General features: G+C 36.8%; 1 protein-coding gene across 5 annotated transcripts in view; it reads right to left on the bottom strand.

Moving 5' to 3' along the window:
• The window catches only part of LNPK (lunapark, ER junction formation factor), an 88226-nt gene extending 67769 nt beyond the window's left edge, over positions 1-20457 (bottom strand). Inside the window, exons 1-4 of one of the 5 annotated variants that reach the window (XM_004774392.3) lie at positions 20178-20457; positions 13325-13413; positions 11725-11766; positions 10110-10297 (exon numbers count right to left, since the gene is read on the bottom strand). In XM_004774392.3, coding sequence (XP_004774449.1) covers positions 10110-10297; positions 11725-11766; positions 13325-13351 — 257 coding nt within the window. In that variant the 5' untranslated portion in view covers positions 13352-13413; positions 20178-20457. Of the gene's footprint in view, positions 1-10109; positions 10298-11724; positions 11769-13321; positions 13414-19838; positions 19998-20177 lie in introns of those variants that run through there. The other 4 variants (XM_013046825.2, XM_045066654.1, XM_004774391.3 and 1 more) reach the window with 4 other exon arrangements.
• Between the last annotated feature and the right edge of the window lie 1046 nt (positions 20458-21503).

The following is a 21503-nucleotide window of genomic DNA, read 5'->3' as shown; positions in this document are numbered from 1 at the left end:
GACTCTGTGAACTGAACCAACGTCAGTTACCCAGTAGTGGTATTTTACTACTCATATAAGATCTTACCACTGGGGCAGGCTGGGTGAAGGATGCAAAGGACATGCTTGTACATTTTTTGGGGTTTTTTTGCAACTTCATGTGAATCTATAATTATTTCAAAATAAAAAGGTTTCTTTTAAAGGAAAATTCATAAAGCAAAACGAAACAGAGAGAGGTTGAAATAAATTACTAGAATACGAAAGAACTATACAACATAATAAGGTAGCGTTCATTGGTATTATTAAGCTCTAGGTACCTGGGGAAAAAAATATGTATCTTCAAGTGTTTGTGAATGGCAACAATTGACCAAATAGCACACGACCAAAAGAAATTCAATTCAAAGAAGTAGAAATATTATTAAACAATATGCTCTGAAAGTAATACAACAAAACTAGAAACAGTAACTAAACCAGAAGCCAAACATACAAACACACATTTGTCACCTAAAAAAAATGCTTAAATTCTAAATACTAAATTTTAAAAATCATGATATCTAGAATATAATCAAAGTAAATCACTACATATCAAAACATGTGGAATAAAATTAAGCAGTGATCAGAAACTATCATGACCTCAAATACACATATAATTTATTTATTGTTAGTAAATAAGAAAGAAAGAAAAAAATAAATGTATGATGTACATAATTTAAGTTTAGGAATGAAATAAGCCTAAGAGGAAAAAAAGAATAAAAAGAAGTAATTTCTTAAAAGCTGGTTCTTTGAGAGAAAAAAGATATAAATACAACTAAGGAAAACAATCACAAAAGGGAAAATGTACAAATATACATAATAACAAACAATAAGGAAGCAATAATCACAGACACAAAACAAATTTTTAGCTTTTTTTTTTTTTAAAGTAGGCTCCATGCCCAGCACAGAAGCCAATGCGGGGCTTGAACTCATGATCCCGAGATCAAGACCTGAGGTAAGATCAAGAGTCAGAAGCTAACCAACTGAGCCACCCAGGTGCCCTATTAAAAAAAAAAAATTAAATTACTGACAGTAATGACTACTACTATTACAACACTCTACAGAAATACATTTCAAAACTAGAATGAGTGGGTGCCCGGATGGTACAGTCAGTTGACCATTCAACTTTTGGTTTCTGCTCCAGTCGTGATCTCAGGCTCATGATCTCAGGACTGTGGGATGAGCCCCACATCAGGCTTCAGGCTCAGTTATGGGATCTACTTCAGATTCTCCCTCTGCTGCTCCTGCTCATGCGTGCCCGCACGCGCTCTCTCTCTCACAAGAAATAAATCTTTAAAACTGTAGAATGAGTAATTACATATATTTTTAACAAAACAAACCTTGGACAAGGCAGAAAACCAAAAATATTAACTACTATTGAATTTAAAAAGTTGTTAAGACCTACACGCCATAAAAAACCCCAAGCTCAGAATACTACCAAACTTACAAAGCACAGATGCCAGTACTATTTAAACTAATCTAAAGCATTAAAAAAATAAAAACTTAATGTTTATATAAAATGATTACAAGTATGAAAGTAGAAATTTTCCTGGGATTCAGGATTTCAATCTTTGAATTCAGTACTTAATATAATCTATCATATTAAGGGATATAAGATGAAAAAAATCAAATGACTATTTCCATAGACAATGAAATAACATTTAACAAAATTCAACAATCTTTCTTGATGTAAAAGAAAACTAAATCTGAATGGAAAATTCCTTAACATGATAAAATGTTCCAATGCAAGAGTCAAAATAATTCCCATGATAATGGGAAACATCAGAAGCATTCCCAAGGAACAAATTCAGAATGTTCACTATTTTCTCAATAACTTAACATTGTCCTGAAGGTACGAGCCAACAAAATAAGCCAAAAGAAAAAAAAAATCAGATAAAAAATATGAAAGGTGGTAAAATTATTGCTGTTAACAAATGTTTGAATACTCAAACTTTTTTTAAGATTTATTTATTTATTTGCGAGTGCAAGAGTGAAAGCACAAGTGATGTGCAGAGGGAGAGGGAGAAGCAGACTCCCAGCTAGCTGGGCAAGGAGCCAACGCAATGCTTGATCCCAGGACCCTGACGTCATGAACTAAACCAATGGCAGACACCTAACTGAATGAGCCACCCCGGGTGCCCCAGTAACTATAAACTCAAAAAAATCAACTGAAAAACTTATTAGAAACAAGATGGGGGTGTCTGGATGGCTCAGTTGGTTGGGCACCTGCCTTTGGCTCAGGTCATGATCCCAGAGTCCTGGGATCCAGCCCCACATTGGGCTCCCAGCTCAGTGGGAACCCTGATTTTGCTATCAAATAAATAACTAAAATCTTGAAAAAAAAATACAAAACAAAACAAAATTTTAAAAAACGAGATGATTCTTGTAGTTGAATACAGAATTAGTATGGAAAATTAGTAAGTTCAAATATACAATCGGTTCTAGAATATACTAAAAACTCTCCCTTAACCTATTTCATCAAATCATCCCAGTTTTCTTTTCTGAATGAAATTGATACTATTTGAAACATTAGTACAGCATGAATTTCTGTTATACATAATCTAGTGACTTACACCATAAAATTACAAAGGTATACTAACAGGGAATACTTGTAACCTCAATATAACAAAATTACATTTTAATTATAGTAAATATTTTAAATCCCTAATATTTAGTGTTTTACTGTACTAAAATTAAAAATGGTAGATGTTAAAATATAGCAGAAAATCTAAAATTCAATCAACATAATCACACCTTCCTCACTTTTACTAAAGGATTAACATTCCATAAACCTCCACCCAAAACATGAAGGTTTTTCATCAACCTTCAAATATGAAGCACTTTCTGACAAACTCAGGTGCTATTTTTTCAACAACCACATCACACCCATCCATTTTACTGTTTTTAGAGGAGATTTAGCAATATATAAAGCTAAAAATTAAAAGATATACATGTGTCAATATTTATAACTATGTTGACTACTTTGTCAGTTTAACTACCAAAGGCTTTAGGAAGAATTACCTTCACATTCAGACAAACTAGTAACAATAATTTATTCCTTATAAGGAACAAGGCAGGAATCAAGCTTTTTTTCTTTAATTGACTTTAATTTACATATATATATATGTATAACCCAACACCATTTTCCCCCAATGATTTGAAATGTCATTTTATCATATATAAAAACCATATAGATCATACCATACTATATACATATTATATACAAAAATTCCTTTGAGACTTTATTTCTGGATTCTTGTGTCTCTTTGGTCTATGGAAAACTTCTAATTAATTCATACACTATTTATTTATGCACTGTGCCAAACTTTTAATTTATACACTATTTATATTCTATAGCAAACTTTTAATTAATGAAGTTTTATAATGTATTTAATGCCTGGCAGACCCCTGCTTCTTATTCCTCTCCTTTTTTAGAATTTTCAGAACAATTTTTATGTGTTTATTTTTCATTAAAAAGTATGGAAGGGCACCTGGGTGGCTTACTCGGTTGAGCGTCCAACTCTTGGATTTCAGCTCAGGTCAGGATCTCAGTGTTCTGAGATTGAGCCCCTCATTGGGTTCCATGTTCAGCAGGGAGTCTGCTTGAGATTCTCTCTCTCTCCCATCTCCCTCTGCCCCTCCCCCCTTCTCTCTCAAATATTAAGTAAATCTTTTTTAAAAAGTATGGAAAAAGTGTGCCCAGATTTTTGAAGTACTGTTGGTATTTTTAATGTGAACACACACTTTTAGATTAATCTAGGGAGAACTGATCTCAAAATAATACTAAATCTTCCCATCTAAGAATAGGATCTGTCTCTTAATTATATCTCAGTACATAATTCTTTCAGTATAGAATTCTATTAAGTGAATAACCATCAATATTCAAATATCTATCAACATTGCAAAAGTGATGGCTTGCAAAATGATTTCTTACCTACCAAAACCTCTTAGTAAATATTCTCTTTGAGTAAATAACAAAGAGATGTTCACAGATACCTTCTCCTTTAAGAGCCAACTTTGGTTGATGACAGATACTTTGTATTCTTATTAGAGTGCCATGAAAGAAATGTTTAACTTTCCTCAAAAGGTTTGTCAAATTATACCTGTCAACTCTTCTATATGGATTGAGAAAATATATTTTGCCAGTTAGTTCTGAGGGGGGCAGAAAGGAGACATTGAAAGCTGTGTAAGATCAAAGCCCTATCCTCAAATGGCCTTCAATTCAAGTAGGAAAACAAACAAACAAAAAGAAAACATAAAAAACAGGGATAAGACAACCTTCCTCAGTTTCTTTGTTGAACTTTTTCTTTCCCTAACTCCATTTAAAGAGGAATTTAGAAAAACAAACAAACAAAACAGAAGGAAAATATGGTTAAATGCTCTGGGAAGGTCAATGTTTTATGCCAATAAGCCTCTATAATGATCTTATAGAGAATGAAATTTCTAGGAAGTTACAATCTGTAAGAATAAAGTATCGCATGGAGCACTGGGTGTGGTGCAAAAACAATGAATACTGTTACACTGAATAGAAATAAAAAATAAAAAATAAAATTTTTTAAAAACCTGCTATAATTGGGGAAAAAAAAAAAAAGAAGAAAGTATCCAGGAGTAAAGTCTAAGACTGCCTGTAGAGTTAGGTTAAGAGACAAAGCTTAATGGCTGTTCACTCTTAGAAAATGAACCAATTCCCACAGTAATGCATACTTGCCAGCATAATCAAGAAATACAAAACTTAAACTATGATCCAAACCTTCCCTCACCATGGACCATAGCCTTAATGACTCTTATGAAATAGGTTCAGCGTTTAGATTGTAATTTATTTCAGTAATAGTTGAAATATATTGAAATAGTTGAAATATATTTCAATATATTGAAATATACTAAAATAGTTGATCAGAGATGTAAGTTAATTATTGAATCTGAAAGGCAAAAAAAAATAATAGGTTGGAATCATACCAAGTTCCTCCATATGAAGGAAAGAAGATATAGTAAAAATCAAAGTACCTTATACAGAATATTGATATTGTATAACAAAAGATAACTTGAAGATAGTTATGATTACATAATATACGCTCAGTACTGAATCTATGACTTCTCTGTCCAGTAAAAGCATTTGGGAAATCTGGAATGCAGAAATAACAGTCACTTTTTGCAGTTATCAGGTAGATTTCTAAGCTTTATTAATCAGCATTGACAGTGTTAAGTAAAACACTACATTGTACTGCTCTTTCTGCTTCCATTTCTTTAAGTAAACCCTAGTCTAGACCACAAAATTTTTGTTTCCAAAGAAAAAAGTCCAGGAATAAGCTAAGGCTACAGATCACAGAAAAGAAAATGTCCTGTGGTAAGTCTTCTTTCTACATACCACAACATCTACTTTCTCATTGTTGTATTTTATTTCATGCTGTTTTGATTGTCATCAATCAGGAGGACAATTCTATTCTTTGAGGACTGGCCTGTGCTTCCAAAAGTGAAGAGCTCAGTGAAACAGAAGCTGCAGCAGTTGAGAACCAGGTCACAAATGTGAATGAGACAAAGTGAGAAATGGCTCTGAAGCTTAACAAATCAAGAAATACTAGATGCAGGCGATGCAGAACAGGGAGGACACAGTAAGGCTAATAGAGCCTCATACTCAAAATAGGAGAAAGATCCAACTGAAGAAATAATAAACATTTTTTTAAAGATTTTTATTTATTTACTTGACAGAGAGAAATCACAAGTAGGCGGAGAGGCAGGCAGAGGGAAAGGAAGGGAAGCAGGCTCCCCACTGAGCAGAGAGCCCAATGCGGGGCTCGATCCCAGGACCCCGAGATCATGACCTGAGCCGAAGGCAGAGAGGCTTAACCCACTGAGCCACCCAGGTACCCCTGAAGAAATAATAAACATTTTTAAAGAAATTGATGTGTATGTATGTGTATATAAATATTTGCTATTTGTAGGAAGGACTCTAGGTCCAAAAACTCCCTTTACTAAGGGAATGTTGATATATGTATATTTGCAAAGAAAGAAAAAATAAAGAACAATGTCTTACCTTAAAAAAAAAGAAAGAAAGAAAGAAATTGTGTTTTTCTACTTTTAAAAACAATTAGTATATGATTTACTTGCCCAAAAGTCTTCTGCAGCATACCAGATCCAGTAGATCAGTTTGTGAAAAGCCATTAGAATTAGCACAGTAAAGTTCCCTGTAAGACATTCTTTTGCAACTAGATAAAAATATTTCATAATCAAAAAATCAATTTTGGGGTCACCTGGGTGACTCAGTGGGTTAAAGCCTCTGCCTTCAGCTCAGGTTATGGTCTCCCGGTCCTGGGATGGAGCCCCACATCAAGCTCTCTGCTCAGCAGGGAACCTGCTTCCTCCTCTCTCTCTGCCTGCCTCTCTGACGACTTACAATCTCTGTCTATCAAATAAATAAAATATTTTTTAAAAAGTCAATTTTGATATGGAAATGGAGGTCAGCTGAGGTTTTTTCTAAGTTTTTAAGGATGCTTCAGTCAAGTAAATATCACATTTATTCCCTTTCTAAATTTTTCTCCCCTCTTTTTATAAAACACTAGAAATGAACAAGGAAAAGGAGCTCAGCATTATAAAATCTACTGTTACACCTGGGATAAGGTGCATTCCAAAAAACTCCAAAAGAGAAAGCAAACGGCAGAGATTTTATTTGGTAATATGCATGCACTCAATTTTTGGCTCTTTTATCTATATACAAAGCTAAAATTTTGTGATCTCCAGTTCCAATTTGAAAATATGCCCTGTACTAAAGATTAAACAAATGAAAAATTTTTTTACTACAGCAGTCCCTAAGAAAGATCAGACACCTGCCAAATATCAAATCAAAAAAACCTGAATATCACCCAATTCCTTCTTTTCCCTTACCTTCCATTTCCTCATACCAAGTTGTCTCACTTGTATTTCTGAAATACTGGCATCTCTTTCACCTCCACTGCTACTGGGATGTTAAATCCATCTTTACCTTTAAACTCCTGTAGCAGCCTCCTAGCTGATCTCCCTGTTTCTGCCCCTGTCCTCCTCTACTCGGTCTCCACAGGCAGCACACATGATCCTCTTAACTTAAATCTCATCATGCCATTCTTCCACCAAAACCATTACAAGCTTCCCATTTCACCCAAAATGAAATACAAACTCCTAGGCCATGACTCTCCCATGATCCAGATACTCTGATTCTGCGAGCACACCTCCTTTCACTCTCTCTCCATCACACATTCCATATACACTGATCTTTCTGACTCTCAGATTAGTCATGCTCTCTCCTACCTCATGCAGAGCCTTTGTATTTTCGTTTTCTCTTCCTATAAAGACCTTCCCTCAACTCTTGGATTTTTGTTTTAGTTTTTGTTTTTAGGATTTGAAGAACATATTGATGTAAAAAATTCAAACAATACCAAAAAACCATATGGAAAGAAACAACTACTAAACAACTACTAAGAATGACTACCCAAAGAGAATTTCCATTAATACTTTGAGGATAATCTGTTCTTACATCTCTCTATGGATTCATATGCTATTATATACTGTATATATAATCAATCTTCCATAAATTCCAACTCTTTCCAAGCTGGTTCTTTCTCATACATTAGTTCTCAACTCAAATACCACCTTCTCAAAAGAGGGTCTGTTCCTCTCTATATCACCCTGTTTATTTTCTTCACTGCACTTCTTTGTTTACTTGTCTCTCATTTTTTATCTGTTCAGTCCCCCACAGAATGTAAGCTCCATGAAGGCAGAGATCTTGTCACTAATTTCTCAATCACGAAGGTCTAGCCCAAGACTGAACACACTGCAGGTGCCCAATATTTACCAAATGAACAGATGGTAGCTCTGTTTAACAATAAGCTGCCAAATCCTAAATTAATATCTCCCATTCAAATTTATCTCCTGAGCTTCATACTCATACTTAATCATTCTACTTGTCTAAATAGAAACAGGTATTTTAGTCTCAGTGAGCAAACCTGTTCTTCATCATAGGAGTCCCTATTTAGATGGTATTCCCTATTTAGACAAATGACACTACCATCAAACAAATTTCCCAAGCCATACATTTAAATTCTATCCTTGATGCAATTATTCCCCCTCACCTCACACCCACTGAATCACCAAGAACCTCTCCATACTATCTCAATTGTACCTCCTAAGACTTCAATACTCATTCAAGTCTCATTCAGCCCATCTGCTTCTCTTCCACTCTCCTGCTTCCACTCAATAGCAAATCACTGTCACTCATTTTTCCCCAGACAACTGTAATAACCAAACTTGCTGCTTTAGAACCATTCTTATTCCCCTCTAATTTATTCTCCATGGTGTAGCCTCAATATTTTCAAAATAACAGTATGATCACATTATATTCCTTCATTAAAAACTTCAATGGTTAGGACGCCTGGGTGGCTCAGTTGGTTGAGCAGCTGCCTTCAGCTCAGGTATGATCCCAGCATCCTGGGATGGAATCCCACATCGGGCTCCTCACTGGGCAGGGAGCCTGCTTCTCCCTCTGCCTCTGCCTGCCATTCTGTCTGCCTGTGCTCGCTCTCTTTCCCTCTCTCTCTGTGACAAATAAATAAAATCCTAAAAAAAAAAAAAACTTCAATGGCTTCCCATTACTCTTAGATTAAGTCTTAAAATCCTTACCATGCATTATAAGGCCCACAAGAAATACTCGTTGCCTAACCACCCAGACTTTCCCTATAAACCAGTCTTTGGCCTTCTTTCAATTCTTTAAACCTACCATTCTCTATTCCCCTCATGGCTTTCATATATGCTGTTCCTTCCACCTAAAGGATTAGCCACCAAGTCACACCACCCTTGCAGCACATATGATTTGGGTCTCAAACTCAAAGGCCATTTCCTCAGGGAGGCTATGGTAGGCATAAATCTAAAGCTATCTCTCTTCCTCCCCAAGATTTCCATCCTCTGTTATACAATCAAACAGTAATCTAGGTATTGCTGTGAAAGGACTTCCCAAATATAATTAAGTATTACTCAGCTGATTCTAAGCAAGAGAGATTATCCTGGATTATCCTGATGGGTCTAATATAATCAGTTAAACCCTGAAACAGAGCTTTCTCTGGGCTGAGGGCAGAATTGGAAGTCAGAGAGATGCGGCACAAGTCAGCAAGCAACCTGACTAAACCTGGAAGATTCTCCCCCTAAAAGATTCCACGTAAGATCCCAGTCCAACTGACTGAGTACCTTGATTTAGGCCTGCAGGACTTTTAGCAGAGACCCTAGTCAAGCCACCTGGACTTCTGATCTACACAAGCTGTGATACAACAGATGGGTGTGCTCTAAGCTGCTAAACTTGTGGGAACAATAGAAAATTAATACAAAAACTTCCCTGACCCCCACCTCCACCACAGATAGTGTTAGAGCCTCTGTTAAATGTTCCCATAGCATGTGACACTTCTCTTTCATAATATGCATCATACTTATTACTTAATGTATGCTGCCTAAGATCTACATTCAGAGATTTTGTATCTTTGTATACCATAAACCATTATATTCCCACACCTACAAAACTGCTACTTATAAATGTTTAGAGTGAATGAACCAATTTCTTATTCATCTGTCTCTCCACAGTCTCAAACATGACACACCTTCGGTAAAATGCTATATTATAAAATATTGCTATAAGGGTCAGTTGCTTTATAGCAGTGACTGAAAAGAGAGGAAAAGAGAATGGATGATTGGAATATATTCAGAATCACTGGGGCAGTTTTTTGTTTGTTTGTTTTGTTTTACAAACCTTCTCTCACTTACAACTACCCACAATCTGAAATGCCCACTCCTTGCCCTATATCCCTGGCCGGGGGAGGGGGCGGGCCATCTATTAGAGAATTACAAAAGATTCCCATATAGAGCCATTATTACTAACGTCACTGAGTCATATTCCTCAGGTATGCTGAATTGTAAATTAAAGTTTAACTCACAAAGTTGGTTTACTTTTTTAAAGAAATGCTTTGCAAAAGGAAAAAAAGCAAATTTACTCAATCTGAAACATTACTATTTCACAATAAAGAGATACTGAATACATTTTAACCGGTCAAAAAGAGGAAAGTCAACTGAAAGAACAATTTACTTACATCAATGGAAAAGCAAAAAATGGAAGTGTCATGGCAAGTCTTGCTGTAAATTCATCAGGAAGATACCACAAATATACAATTAAACATGTAAACAGATAAAGAATTGAAGAGTAGAGAATTAATCTTCCAACCCATAATTTCTGTAATCTCTGATTTTTTTCCCTAAATTCTTCCAATGCTTGAATTTCCTGTTAAGAGAAATTGTTCTATATTATTGAATTGAATCTCAAATTTCATAAAGAAATCAAAATAGTAACAAAAAATTTTTAAATGATCAATTATATATGAAGAACTCTGAAAAGTCAATGAAATATATCTTAATATTTTTAAAAAGAACATAATATGAAAAAGAAAATTAGAAATAAAGTTAAAAACATATGAAAATGCTTACTCTGACAAGTCACTATTTTATTTTATTTTATTTTTTAAAGATTTTATTTATTTATTTGGCAGAGAGAGAGAGAACACAGCAGAGGGAGTTGGGGAGGGAGAAGCAGGCTTCCCACCAAGCAGGGAGCCTGATGTGGGGCTCAATCCCTGGGACCATGACCTGAGCCGAAGGCAGATGCTTAAGGACTGAGCCACTCAGGCGCCCCAACAAATCACTATTTCAAATGCAAAATTAAGGGATGCCTGAGTGGCTCAGTAGGTTAGCATCTGCCTTCAGCTCAGGTCATAATCCTAGGGTCCTGGGATCGAGCCCCATGTCAGAATCATTGTTCAGCAGGGAGGCTGCCACCCACCCTGCTTATGCTCACTCGCTCATTTTCTCTCTCTTTGACAAATAAATAAAATCTTTAAAAATAAATTTAAAAAAAATTAAGATACTATTTTTTTTTTTTTAAAGATTTTATTTATTTATTTGACAGAGAGAAATCACAAGTAGGCAGAGAGGCAGGCAGAGAGAGATAGAGAGGAGGAAGCAGGCTCCCTGCTGAGCAGAGAGCCCGATGCGGGACTCGATCCCAGGACCCTGAGATCATGACCTGAGCCGAAGGCAGCGGCTTAACCACTGAGCCACCCAGGCGCCCTTAAGATACTATTTTTGACCTACCAAATTAGCAAAGATCAAGCATGGAATTGACACCAATAAATAGTACTTCTTAAACTAAATAATAATTCTCGCTGTATAAGGTCTAAAAAAAATGGCTAGAAATTAATCAATTAATTTTAAAAATCTGGCTACAAAAAGAAAGAGTTAATACAAATGAAAACACTGACCCATACTAGATTCTTTCAATCTATTCACCACTCTTGATATTCCTAAGCAATAGGCACTTTTGATAATGAAGTTTATGAAGTTTTTGGACTGATAAAACTGTTGCAGACTATTTTATAATCTACTTCATCCCATCTGCAACATTGTTTTACACCATTCTATACATCTAATCTAATTTCATACTAACAGGTTCTAGTGATACAGACTTCTTAAGTCCCTGAGAGATTTCTGATTTTTTTTTTTTTAGATAATATAACATTAAAGTTCTCAGGCTTACTCTATATCATCTCTAAATTCCCAAGCCAGATCCAGTCTCCAAAATAATATACTTATACTAAAATAATATTTATGCAATACCCAAGATGAATTAAAACACCCCAGAGCCAAAAATCATACCTTATCTATATTTTCCAGAACTTCTACAGTTGAAGGTTTTGTCTGTTATAAAAACAGATATAAGACATTAAAATTTGTTACTGCAAACTTAGAAACACTTTGACTTATAAAATCATAAAAGAACATTTTAATTCAAAAATAAGTTTTTTCAAATCTGAAGTAATATGTATTCTTGTTTATTAATGAGATTTAGATTTAAATAAAATTATAATTATAAACAGAACTACATAAGGTTACAGAAGTAAGCATTTTCCTACTTGGGTTTTTAGTCCTAAAGGTGCTTTCAACTCCAACAGCTCAATTTCTACCATTCTTATTTTTTTTTTAATTTCTACCATTCCTAATCCCAATAGAACATGCTTTTATAGAGAAAGTTTTCCTACAAGAAAAATTTATTCTTAGATATGATTATTCAAAAGAAATCATATATTTAAAAGCTCAAGACTAAAGATGGTCTGATCTACTATTGCTAAAAGTTCACTTAGGATTCTGAAAGTCAAAATTAACAGGTTACCTTCATTCTGAATTCCTAAAGTATTTTTCTGAAGATCAGATTTGTAAAAGACATCTAAGAATACTTCATTATAGCACAGTTTGTTAAAAATATTTTTTATGCACCCACAATAAAAACCAGCCAAATTATCTCATGCAAAATGTCTCATACAATACCAATTATATACTCAATAACATAAGAGGGCAGTGGATATATCAATTCATTATAGTTCCCATAAGAGTTTTTAACATTAGGTTGAACCATATGAAATTGCTTTTTATGTAAGTCAAAACAGTTGAATATTGGCGATTTCATATGGTTCAACCTAACAAAGACAAAGGGAAGGTAAACAAATTTGCTCCTCAAGCAGAACTGTAATAGAGTTTTAAAGGGAGGAGCAGAGAGTCAATAGAATATCAATCCAAAACAAAGCATTTCCATAACAGTCCAAAAATTAGTCTACCAAGTATTGCAAGACTCCTTATGGTAAAAAGGACTTAAAAATAAGCAAAGTAATTTCTCTGAGACTACACTATCCTCTCTCATATTAGAAAGAACATTTATTAATATATTTTATATTTTATAGCACTAAATAGGAGATACTTCCTCTAAAGCCTTAACCAATAAAATCAAACTGCATTTCAAATTTTCTTTAAGCTTTAATTCCTAAAAGTATACTTAGTATGACTTCAGCAAATACATAATAAAAGATATAGCCCATAAAAACATTAAGTGTTACACAGCATACAACTATAATTTCAAATAGTTCAACAATAACAGTAATTTCAACTATTTTTCAAATAAGATTGAAATGTAAGCAATATAAGAAAACAAGAAAAGACAACCATTTGCATGTGAATGCATAAATAAATTAAAATAATCCACAAGTCAAAGTGACATAATCATATTAAACAGTCATTAAGATACCTATATAGCAAGTAGAACTATTAAAGTCCAAATATACAACTAATTCATCAGAGAAGAAAATTAAATAGAATTAGGGGTAATATCAAGCTCTACTCAAGGCTATAGCACAAAGGAGACTTTACAAGTAGGTTTATATGACACTTTATATTAGACTAAGAATTGGATGTAAAGAAAACTTACCCTCCATCGAGAAAATAATCCACCCATCTTTTATGTGTAGAAGATGAGCACAGTGATAAATATCAGCAATTGTCCAAAGGAATTCACAACTAGAAATAAAGCAAGTATTTAAAAAATTTAAGTTAAACACACACTATACCCACTCTAAAATTTAGATGTTGCAATACTGCCTAAAATACTATACAATATTAATTTCTTTGAACTCCGTTTATGTGGAAGTTTAGTTCAGATAGTCTTGGGATAAAATCTACCCTTCAAGAAATCCCTTCTTCCATGCCAGGACACATTTAAAAGTGAAAATATAGCTGAAAAGGCTTTTAAAAAGGCAAGGCATTTTAGGAGTGTATATTCATACCACTTTGCAACTTGCTGTTCTTTAAAGTAAGTCCCCTCGTGAGTGGGAAAAATAAATAAAATAGGTCCCCTAATGTTGTAAGAAAAGTTTTACCATACTACTTTCATTCTACATTCTTAGATACAACGTTTCCATCATTCAGCTGTCTCCCAACTAAACTAATTATTCAGAATTAGGGGTATCTTACAATGTTTAGAATAACGTTATTTTACAAGTAATAACAGAAAGCCCATGGATTCTGACTAAGAAAATAAAGGTTACAAGACTACTAGTGAGCTTGAGCAAATCATTTAATGCTTTTGAGCTTTAATTTTCTTTTCTGTAAATTAGACTTAATATACCAGCACTTCTCACAGGATAGCCTTCATTATTACCATTTTACAGATAAGAAAATTAAGGGAAAAGACATTCAGCGATTGGCTCAGAAGTAACAGGATTCAAAGCTACTATCTTCAGGGACACCTGGGGGGCTCAGTTTCAGCCGGGGCATGATCTCAGGGTGTGAGATGGGAGCTCTGAGTTGGGCTCTGTGCTGGTTATGGAGCCTGCCTGGGATTCTGTCTCTTCCTCTCCCTCTGTCATTCTCTCTCTAATTAAAAAAAAGAGAGAGAGAGACAAACAAAAACCACACAAACTACCCTATCTTCAGACTTCCAGTCTGTTCACTACTGATCCAATACTCAAACATTTCTCTTTGAAATTGTGTCTAAGTTGGGGCAGCTGAGTGGTTCAGTTGGTTAGGTGTCTGCCTTCAGCTCAGGTCATAATCCCAGAGTCCTGGGATTGAGGCCCACGTTGGGCTTCCTGCTCTGTGGAACCCTGCTTCTCCCTCTCCCTGCCACTCCCCCTACTTGTACTCTCTCTCTGTGTCAAATAAATAAATAAAATCTTAAAAAAAAAAATTGTGTTTAAGTCTCTAAAGCCAGTTGACCTTCATGTGAGCTAGCTGTGTATCTATGTCCTTCTTATAATCATTTTTCTATGACTCTGAAATGTATTACAATATTACCATGTGGATGAAAATGTATCAGCCATCTTAGATTCTAAATCAACTTAGCAGCCCAAAATTATGGATCTTTTTTATTCTTTTATATAGAAATAGTGAAAGTACACTTTCAAATTTACATATTTTTACCAGAAATAGTTAGATACTCTCAGTATATAAAACTACTTTATTCCACACACAAAAGAAGTTACGCCATAATTCTCAGGTTTTTTAAGACCATTAATGTAATAAAAAATGACGCCAGTACTAAGGAAATACATTCACTCCACAACACTCTTTACAGATTAGAATTAGCATAAGGCATACCAATCTTGGACTTTCTTGTTTAGAGAAATAACAAAGATCCTAATTACAAATACTTCCACTTTACAAAGTGATTTCTAGGACCAGAAATAGCTATGAACTGTCCTAAAAAGTTTTGGTGTTTATAAACGAATGTTACAAGTCACATTTAAATTGCAACCTAAGAACTATTAATCCTTCAATATTAACTCAGTATTCAAATTTCTAAAATGCAGTGGTAGGAAATCCAGAAACTTTAATGAATAGAAGTATAAATCTCTCAGTTGAAACATTAAATAGATCTTAAAACCTTCTTAAGATGCTAAAAATACTCACCAAGAAAGGTAACTGGTTTGGAGGCGATTTATATGAACCATTGAACTTGGTACTTTAAAAGTATACAGTGTTTGGGAACTAATTGTATGGTAACTAGCACAGTGTTTTATACATAACTGACCTACACATTTTGGTTTGTAACAGTTATATGCCTCCGAGTTAAGTGTATACATATTAAAAATTGGAATTTTTAATATTTAAAGGTAATAACAGGGGTGCCTGGCTGGTTTAGTCGATAGAGCATGGAACTCTTGATCTTGGGGTCATGGGTTCAAGCCCCATGTTGGGGGTATAGTTCACTAAAAAATAAATAAATAAATAATTTTTTAAAACAACATTTAAAAAAAGTAATGACAACAGTAAAGATACCAGTTAAATATTTGATAAATACTTTATCTCTGGTATGCCCTAAAACAAATGCTTTACATGAATTTTATTATTTAGATACCATTATCATCCCATTTTATAAATGTCAGAAACTGAGGCTAGGGAAATGAAGAAATTTGCTTCCAAAAATACTAAGTAGCATAGCCAGACACAGGGTTTTAGTTGTGGCTTTTTATGAAGCAAACAGTTATTCTCAATAACATAAAATCAAAATTAAAGTTTGCTTTGTATAAATTAGATTGGAATATTTATATATCAAATACATGAAAGCACCTCTGACATTCTCAAATCGCTGGTAAACAGAGCTACTGAAGTGGAAAGTAAGTTATAAACACAAGAGACAGTGTTGGTACAGTGTATCATGTGGCCCAACTCCTCATTTGATTAAATCTGAATGCTTAAATCTGCATGGAAGAGAAGCTAAATGATTTGCCAAATCATTTTGGCAGCTAGCACCTGCAAGGGGCAGAATTGGTATTGAAAGTCTGCAAGTACTGCCTTTACTTGTTTACTGCACATCACTTTTTAAGTGTAATATGAAATATTGCATAATATTGCAATTAATACCAACCTTGACATCAATTATTTGCTTGGAGAATTGTTTTGAAGTTAATGACTCAAACTATGGCTTAGTCTTTAAGATCCCTGAAGCAGAGTATTATGCTTTAAGATTTGTCCTCTAAAACAACATTAGGGTAAATAGTCATTAAATGCCTATCCATGCTTTCAGGATCATAATCAAAGAATGAGTTAACCCTCACTGTTCCAGCAATTTTCCTAAAATTCCAAATTCCTGTATTTATTAAAGAAGCTGATTTGCTAGAATACTCATGTAATGGTAGTACTTTCCAACAGATATGAAACATAACACTCAGTCTTTCTATATAGCTTTAATTTCATACCTCTTCTATTTTCAAACACTTTTTCCCTCCTTGCCACACGAACATCTTAGATGGCCCATTACTTACTATGAAACCTTGGGCAAATAAGTTACTTAACCTCTCAGTTACTCAGTATCTCAGGAAAAGAGGGATAGTTAAGGACACTCTTAAATTCTGAAAGGCTGAAATGATGACATAATGCATTTGAAAGTATTTACAACAGTGCCCAACATATAACTAATTTCTCAAAACAAATTGTTTTTACTGCTGTGGTCATTGCCTTTTCCTAGTCCATCTCTTCCAACACACGCAAGATATATGAGAAGCAAATAACTAGCATTTCTTTCTGAAGCATAAATCAATGTTTGCCCTTGAGTGGACAGATTGCTCAGTCTCAAATGGCTTATCCCCAAGAACTCTTCCATGAATATGTAGTCTCTTTTCACTCTGATATCACAATGGCATCTGACATGACCTTAAAAGCTGGATACATCCAATGTGTTTTTCAATAAATAATAATACCCACTATATTATTTCAATGTGTCCTACTAACTGATATTCACACTCAGGTTTGGGCATCAGAATTTAAAACCTTGGGTCATGTTGTTCTCAAATTTTCAGCTCACTTCAAATCTTATTAAAATAATGGAGGGGAACCTGGATAGCACAGTTGGTTGAGCGTCTGACTCTTGGTTTGGCTGGGGTTGTGATCTCAAGGTCATGGGGCTCTGTGAAAGGTGCAGAGTCTGCTTAAGATTCTCTCTCCCTCTGCTCCTCAACTCCCCCGCCACACCCCACTCTCTCTCTAAAATAAAAAGTCTTTATAAGAAATAAAATAATGGAGTAAAAAAGGTCTGAATCAAAATATGGCTCAGATGCACACTAACAATGTGATCTGAGGTAAATTAAACTCTCTAACCTCAGTTTCTACATTTACATAGTGGCGAAAATATCTACACTTCACAGAACTGTTGTGTGAATAAAATGAAATTAAATATCACTTGGCACAGTGTCCAACAAGTAGTGAGCACATAATAAATCTTAGCCATTATTATCATTATTTATCAGGAAGCACATGTAGTACAGACAATACTCCTCACACAGAACCTTTCTATCTTCTTATAAAGTACCTATTTGGGGGACACCTGGGTGGCTCAGTCTAAGTGTCTGCCTTCAGCTCAGGTCATGATCCCAGAGGCCTGGGATCCAGCCCCAGGTCTGGCTCCCTGCTCAGCCAGAAGCCTGCTTCTCCCTCTCTCACTCCCCTTGCCTGCGTTCCCTCTCTCTGTCAAATAAATAAAATCTTAAAAAAAAAAAAAAAGGGGGCGCCTGGGTGGCTCAGTGGTTAAGCCGCTGCCTTCGGCTCAGGTCATGATCTCGGGGTCCTGGGATCGAGTCCCGCATCGGGCTCTCTGCTCAGCAGGGAGCCTGCTTCCTCCTCTCTCTCTCTCTGCCTGCCTCTCTGCCTACTTGTGATTTCTCTCTGTCAAATAAATAAATAAAATCTTTAAAAAAAAAAAAAAGGTACCTATTCTCATAATTTTAAAATTGGAAAAATAAATTACAGTTTATATTTTAACGGAAATTGTATTCATGTGCTCTAGTATATAAAAAATATATATACTCTGCATATTCTTCCATTAAAACAGCAAAGAAAGTTAACTTTTATGTTTATCAAGTTCCAAACCTAAGTGCAAAGTACTCAGTCACCATCAACAGTGCCTCTCTATTGTACTATTCAAGATTAAAAGTGATTTGTTCTAGAACTCTTTCAATTATTCTAACTGAAAAAGCATTCCTGAAATATCCTAAATCACCATATTTATTGATCAAAAATAAAATTACTGAAAAGAAGTACACCTCTAAAAGCACTTTTATTATACGCTGATTTACCATGGTCTTCATGGTAAGTTGATGTCCATTCTGAACTAAACACTACCAAAAATGCCTATTTAAGTAGAAAGATCTGGATATTAAATCATGCCATATAACTTCTTAGATTCTCTATCAAGTTAAAAATATATAAACACCGTAAATTTTTTAAGAGCGGTGAGCTAATCTTAACAGGTGACAGAGAAACTTAACATTCTAATTTTAAATGCACTCTTGTTTTTAAAAACGTGTTCAAAATCAACTTCCTCCTGAAATGGAACTATGGGGGCTGCTGAGAACAAGAGATTATCGCTCCCTGCCATTCCCTGCCAGTTTGAACACATGCCTGAAGCCAAGCTTACTCACATGCACACACACTGCTGTTGAACAGGGTCAGTTATATTCATGGTGACACCCAGGCCAAAGAGATAGGAGAAAACAATTGACATAAACCAGACGCCAACTGGGAAAAGCGGAACATGGAAAACTCCGTGAGTCACGGGTTTTACTACCATGAGGGCACCATCAGCAAAACAGAGTTCACTAATACCAACTCTCTCAATCGTCATACACAATATTAAAGAATTAAACTATTCTTTAAAGATTTTTATTTTTAAGTAATCTCTACATCCAATGCGGCCCGAACTCACAACCCCCACCCCCCCACCCCCATTAAGAGTCCCATACTCCACCAACCGAGCCAGCCATCAATTCAACGACTGATGTCGTTCAGATCTGCTCTTCTCCTGGGACGTGCCTGTGACACCTACGCAACCTCGCCCTTTCCTCCACCCCTTACACCGCCCACCTTCCCTCAAATAAGGACAACGGCCGCAGACAGGCTTCTCTAAGCACCACGTAGTCCACGCCCACATGCCTGGGCCGAGCAGCATGACACTGACAGTTTTCCGTCTCTCCCGACCCGTCCAATTCGTGGCGCCTCCGCACAACTCAGACAAAAAGAGATGGACAAAATACTCCAAGCGACAGCTTAGCGTTGAACCTTCTGACCCTTCGTCTCGACATAGGTGGGCCAAAGAGCCGATGCTCAGCTCAACCTATTCACCCCGCGGTCTCTCTGACAACAAGGCTGGGAAACTACCTTCCCGTTGCGGGAGGTGGGGGCGGGTGGTGGCCAAACGGGTTCTCTATTACTCCAGAGTCACCCCTGGCACTTTGCTGGGAAATCAAGGGGAGCAGGAGGCGACGTTGGTCAGCGCGCAGCCCGGCGGGAGTCGCACTAGCAGCCGCCGCAGAGCTCTCAGGCCACTCGGAATGGGGCGGGGGCGCCCGGGAGAGGCAAGCAGGGGACACCGGAGCTATCTCCCCGAGAAGAGCCCAGCGCGCTTCCCCCCTGCCAAGCCCTCCCAACTGCCCTCATTTTGAACGTTTTACCTGCAAGAAGCGGGCAAAGCCCGGCGCTTGCGTCCACGTCTGCCAGCTTCGGCGGCCACCGCGCAGCCTGCCTCCAAAGCAGGCAGCAGCCGCCACCGACAGAGCGATGGGCCCGGCCAACTCCTTCCCATCAAACCCCGCGCTCCCGCCGCGGGCCAATCGGCGCCACGGCCGGCGCGCGCCGCGCCCCGGTCACGTGACGGTGACCGGGGCGGGCAGTTGGGGCGGGCCAGTCGGGCGGTTGGCCGGAGGGCGCTTGTCCCTCTGGCTTCCGCGGCTAAGTAGGGTGCTCATCGTGGCGTCTCGGGGGTGTATACTGCCATTTATTATGAGTCTTACCGCAACTGTTACTTCTTTTCCTCTGCCTCCTCTTATTCTTTGCAAGCCTGTTCTCCCAGCTCTCACTGGAGAAAGAAAACCCCGAAACTGATCCTGGTGGTCCTAGACCTCGGGGAGAGAGACGAGTGGGGTTGAGGGTGGAGATGGGTGCGTCTGGCAAGGACTCCTCCTTAAAGGATCTCACGATCCGCGGTCATGCAGCCGGCCGCAGAGCAAGTTGATAAAACCACACAGCTTAGAAGAGGCCAGTTCCCAAACAAAACGATGGAGAAAATTCAGCCTAGACTCCAGAAATGCTTGAGGCTTTCATCACTCGTGGACGTCAAAAAGGGTCATTTGATGACAGGACGCTTACCTCACCCGTGTGTGGTAAGCTTCAAATGCCAGATGGTGATGATATCAAACCCTTAGATAACATAAGCCGAGTTTTCTATCTTAAAACTCTGAACTCAAGAGGTCGTGATACGTGGGCCCACGAATAAACCACCCAGGCTGCATTCACTCCAGATTTGAAACATTGGCTAGAGAGCGTTCGATTTCCTAGTCACCTGGAAGTGAAAAGTCTAAATAACAAAAGATCTTGAACCACACAAGGTAAACAGTGAAGAAGGGTTGAAAAGCAAGCAAAAGCTTTGGTCATGGTTTACCTCTGGGACATGTTTTAACCCTTTGTGTCAACATTTTTCATGGGGTTTTTCTATTTTGTTTATTTACCCACATGTTTTTAAATTTTCCATAGTTTTTGAAGAGTGGCATTGTTTTCATGTGCTACATGTAAACTTTGGCAAAGCAACCAGGTAAGGTGAAGTAAGAAATTGAGCATAGGATTTTTTTTTTTTTTAAGATTTTACCTATTTATTTGACAGACACAGATCACAAGTAGGCAGAGAGGCGGGGGAACAATTTAGGAAGTGGAATAGAAGATTTGAAGATGGAATTAAATATGGTGGGTGATGTGGAAATATTGGGGTTAGGAGCAAATGGTCAAGAAAATTCTTGAGGGGCGCCTGGGTGGCTCAGGGGGGAGGGGGGGCAGGCCCCCTGCCGAGCAGAGAGCCCCATGTGGGGCTCCATCCCAGGACCCTGAAATCATGACCCCAGGCGAAGGCAGAGGCTTTAACCCACTGAGCCACCCGTGCACCCCCTTTTTTTTTTTTTAAAGATTTAAGAAATTGAGCATAGGATCTGATTGGTAAGAATAATATACTGGGAGCTACCAGATAATTCACTGTGGAGTTGTTTATCCTCACTGTTAAATCTTTAGTTACAGCTTTGTAAGCTTGAAAGGATGAAGGGAAGAGGGTGGGCCAAAGTTTACTTCTTGTG

This window comes from Mustela putorius, unplaced genomic scaffold, assembly GCF_011764305.1.
Source record: "Mustela putorius furo isolate JIRA1106 unplaced genomic scaffold, ASM1176430v1.1 tig00003869_pilon_pilon_pilon, whole genome shotgun sequence".
Taxonomy (NCBI): domain Eukaryota; kingdom Metazoa; phylum Chordata; class Mammalia; order Carnivora; family Mustelidae; genus Mustela; species Mustela putorius.
The sequence above is the reverse complement of the archived record's forward strand: the minus strand, read 5'-3'. Positions and strand labels throughout refer to the sequence as shown.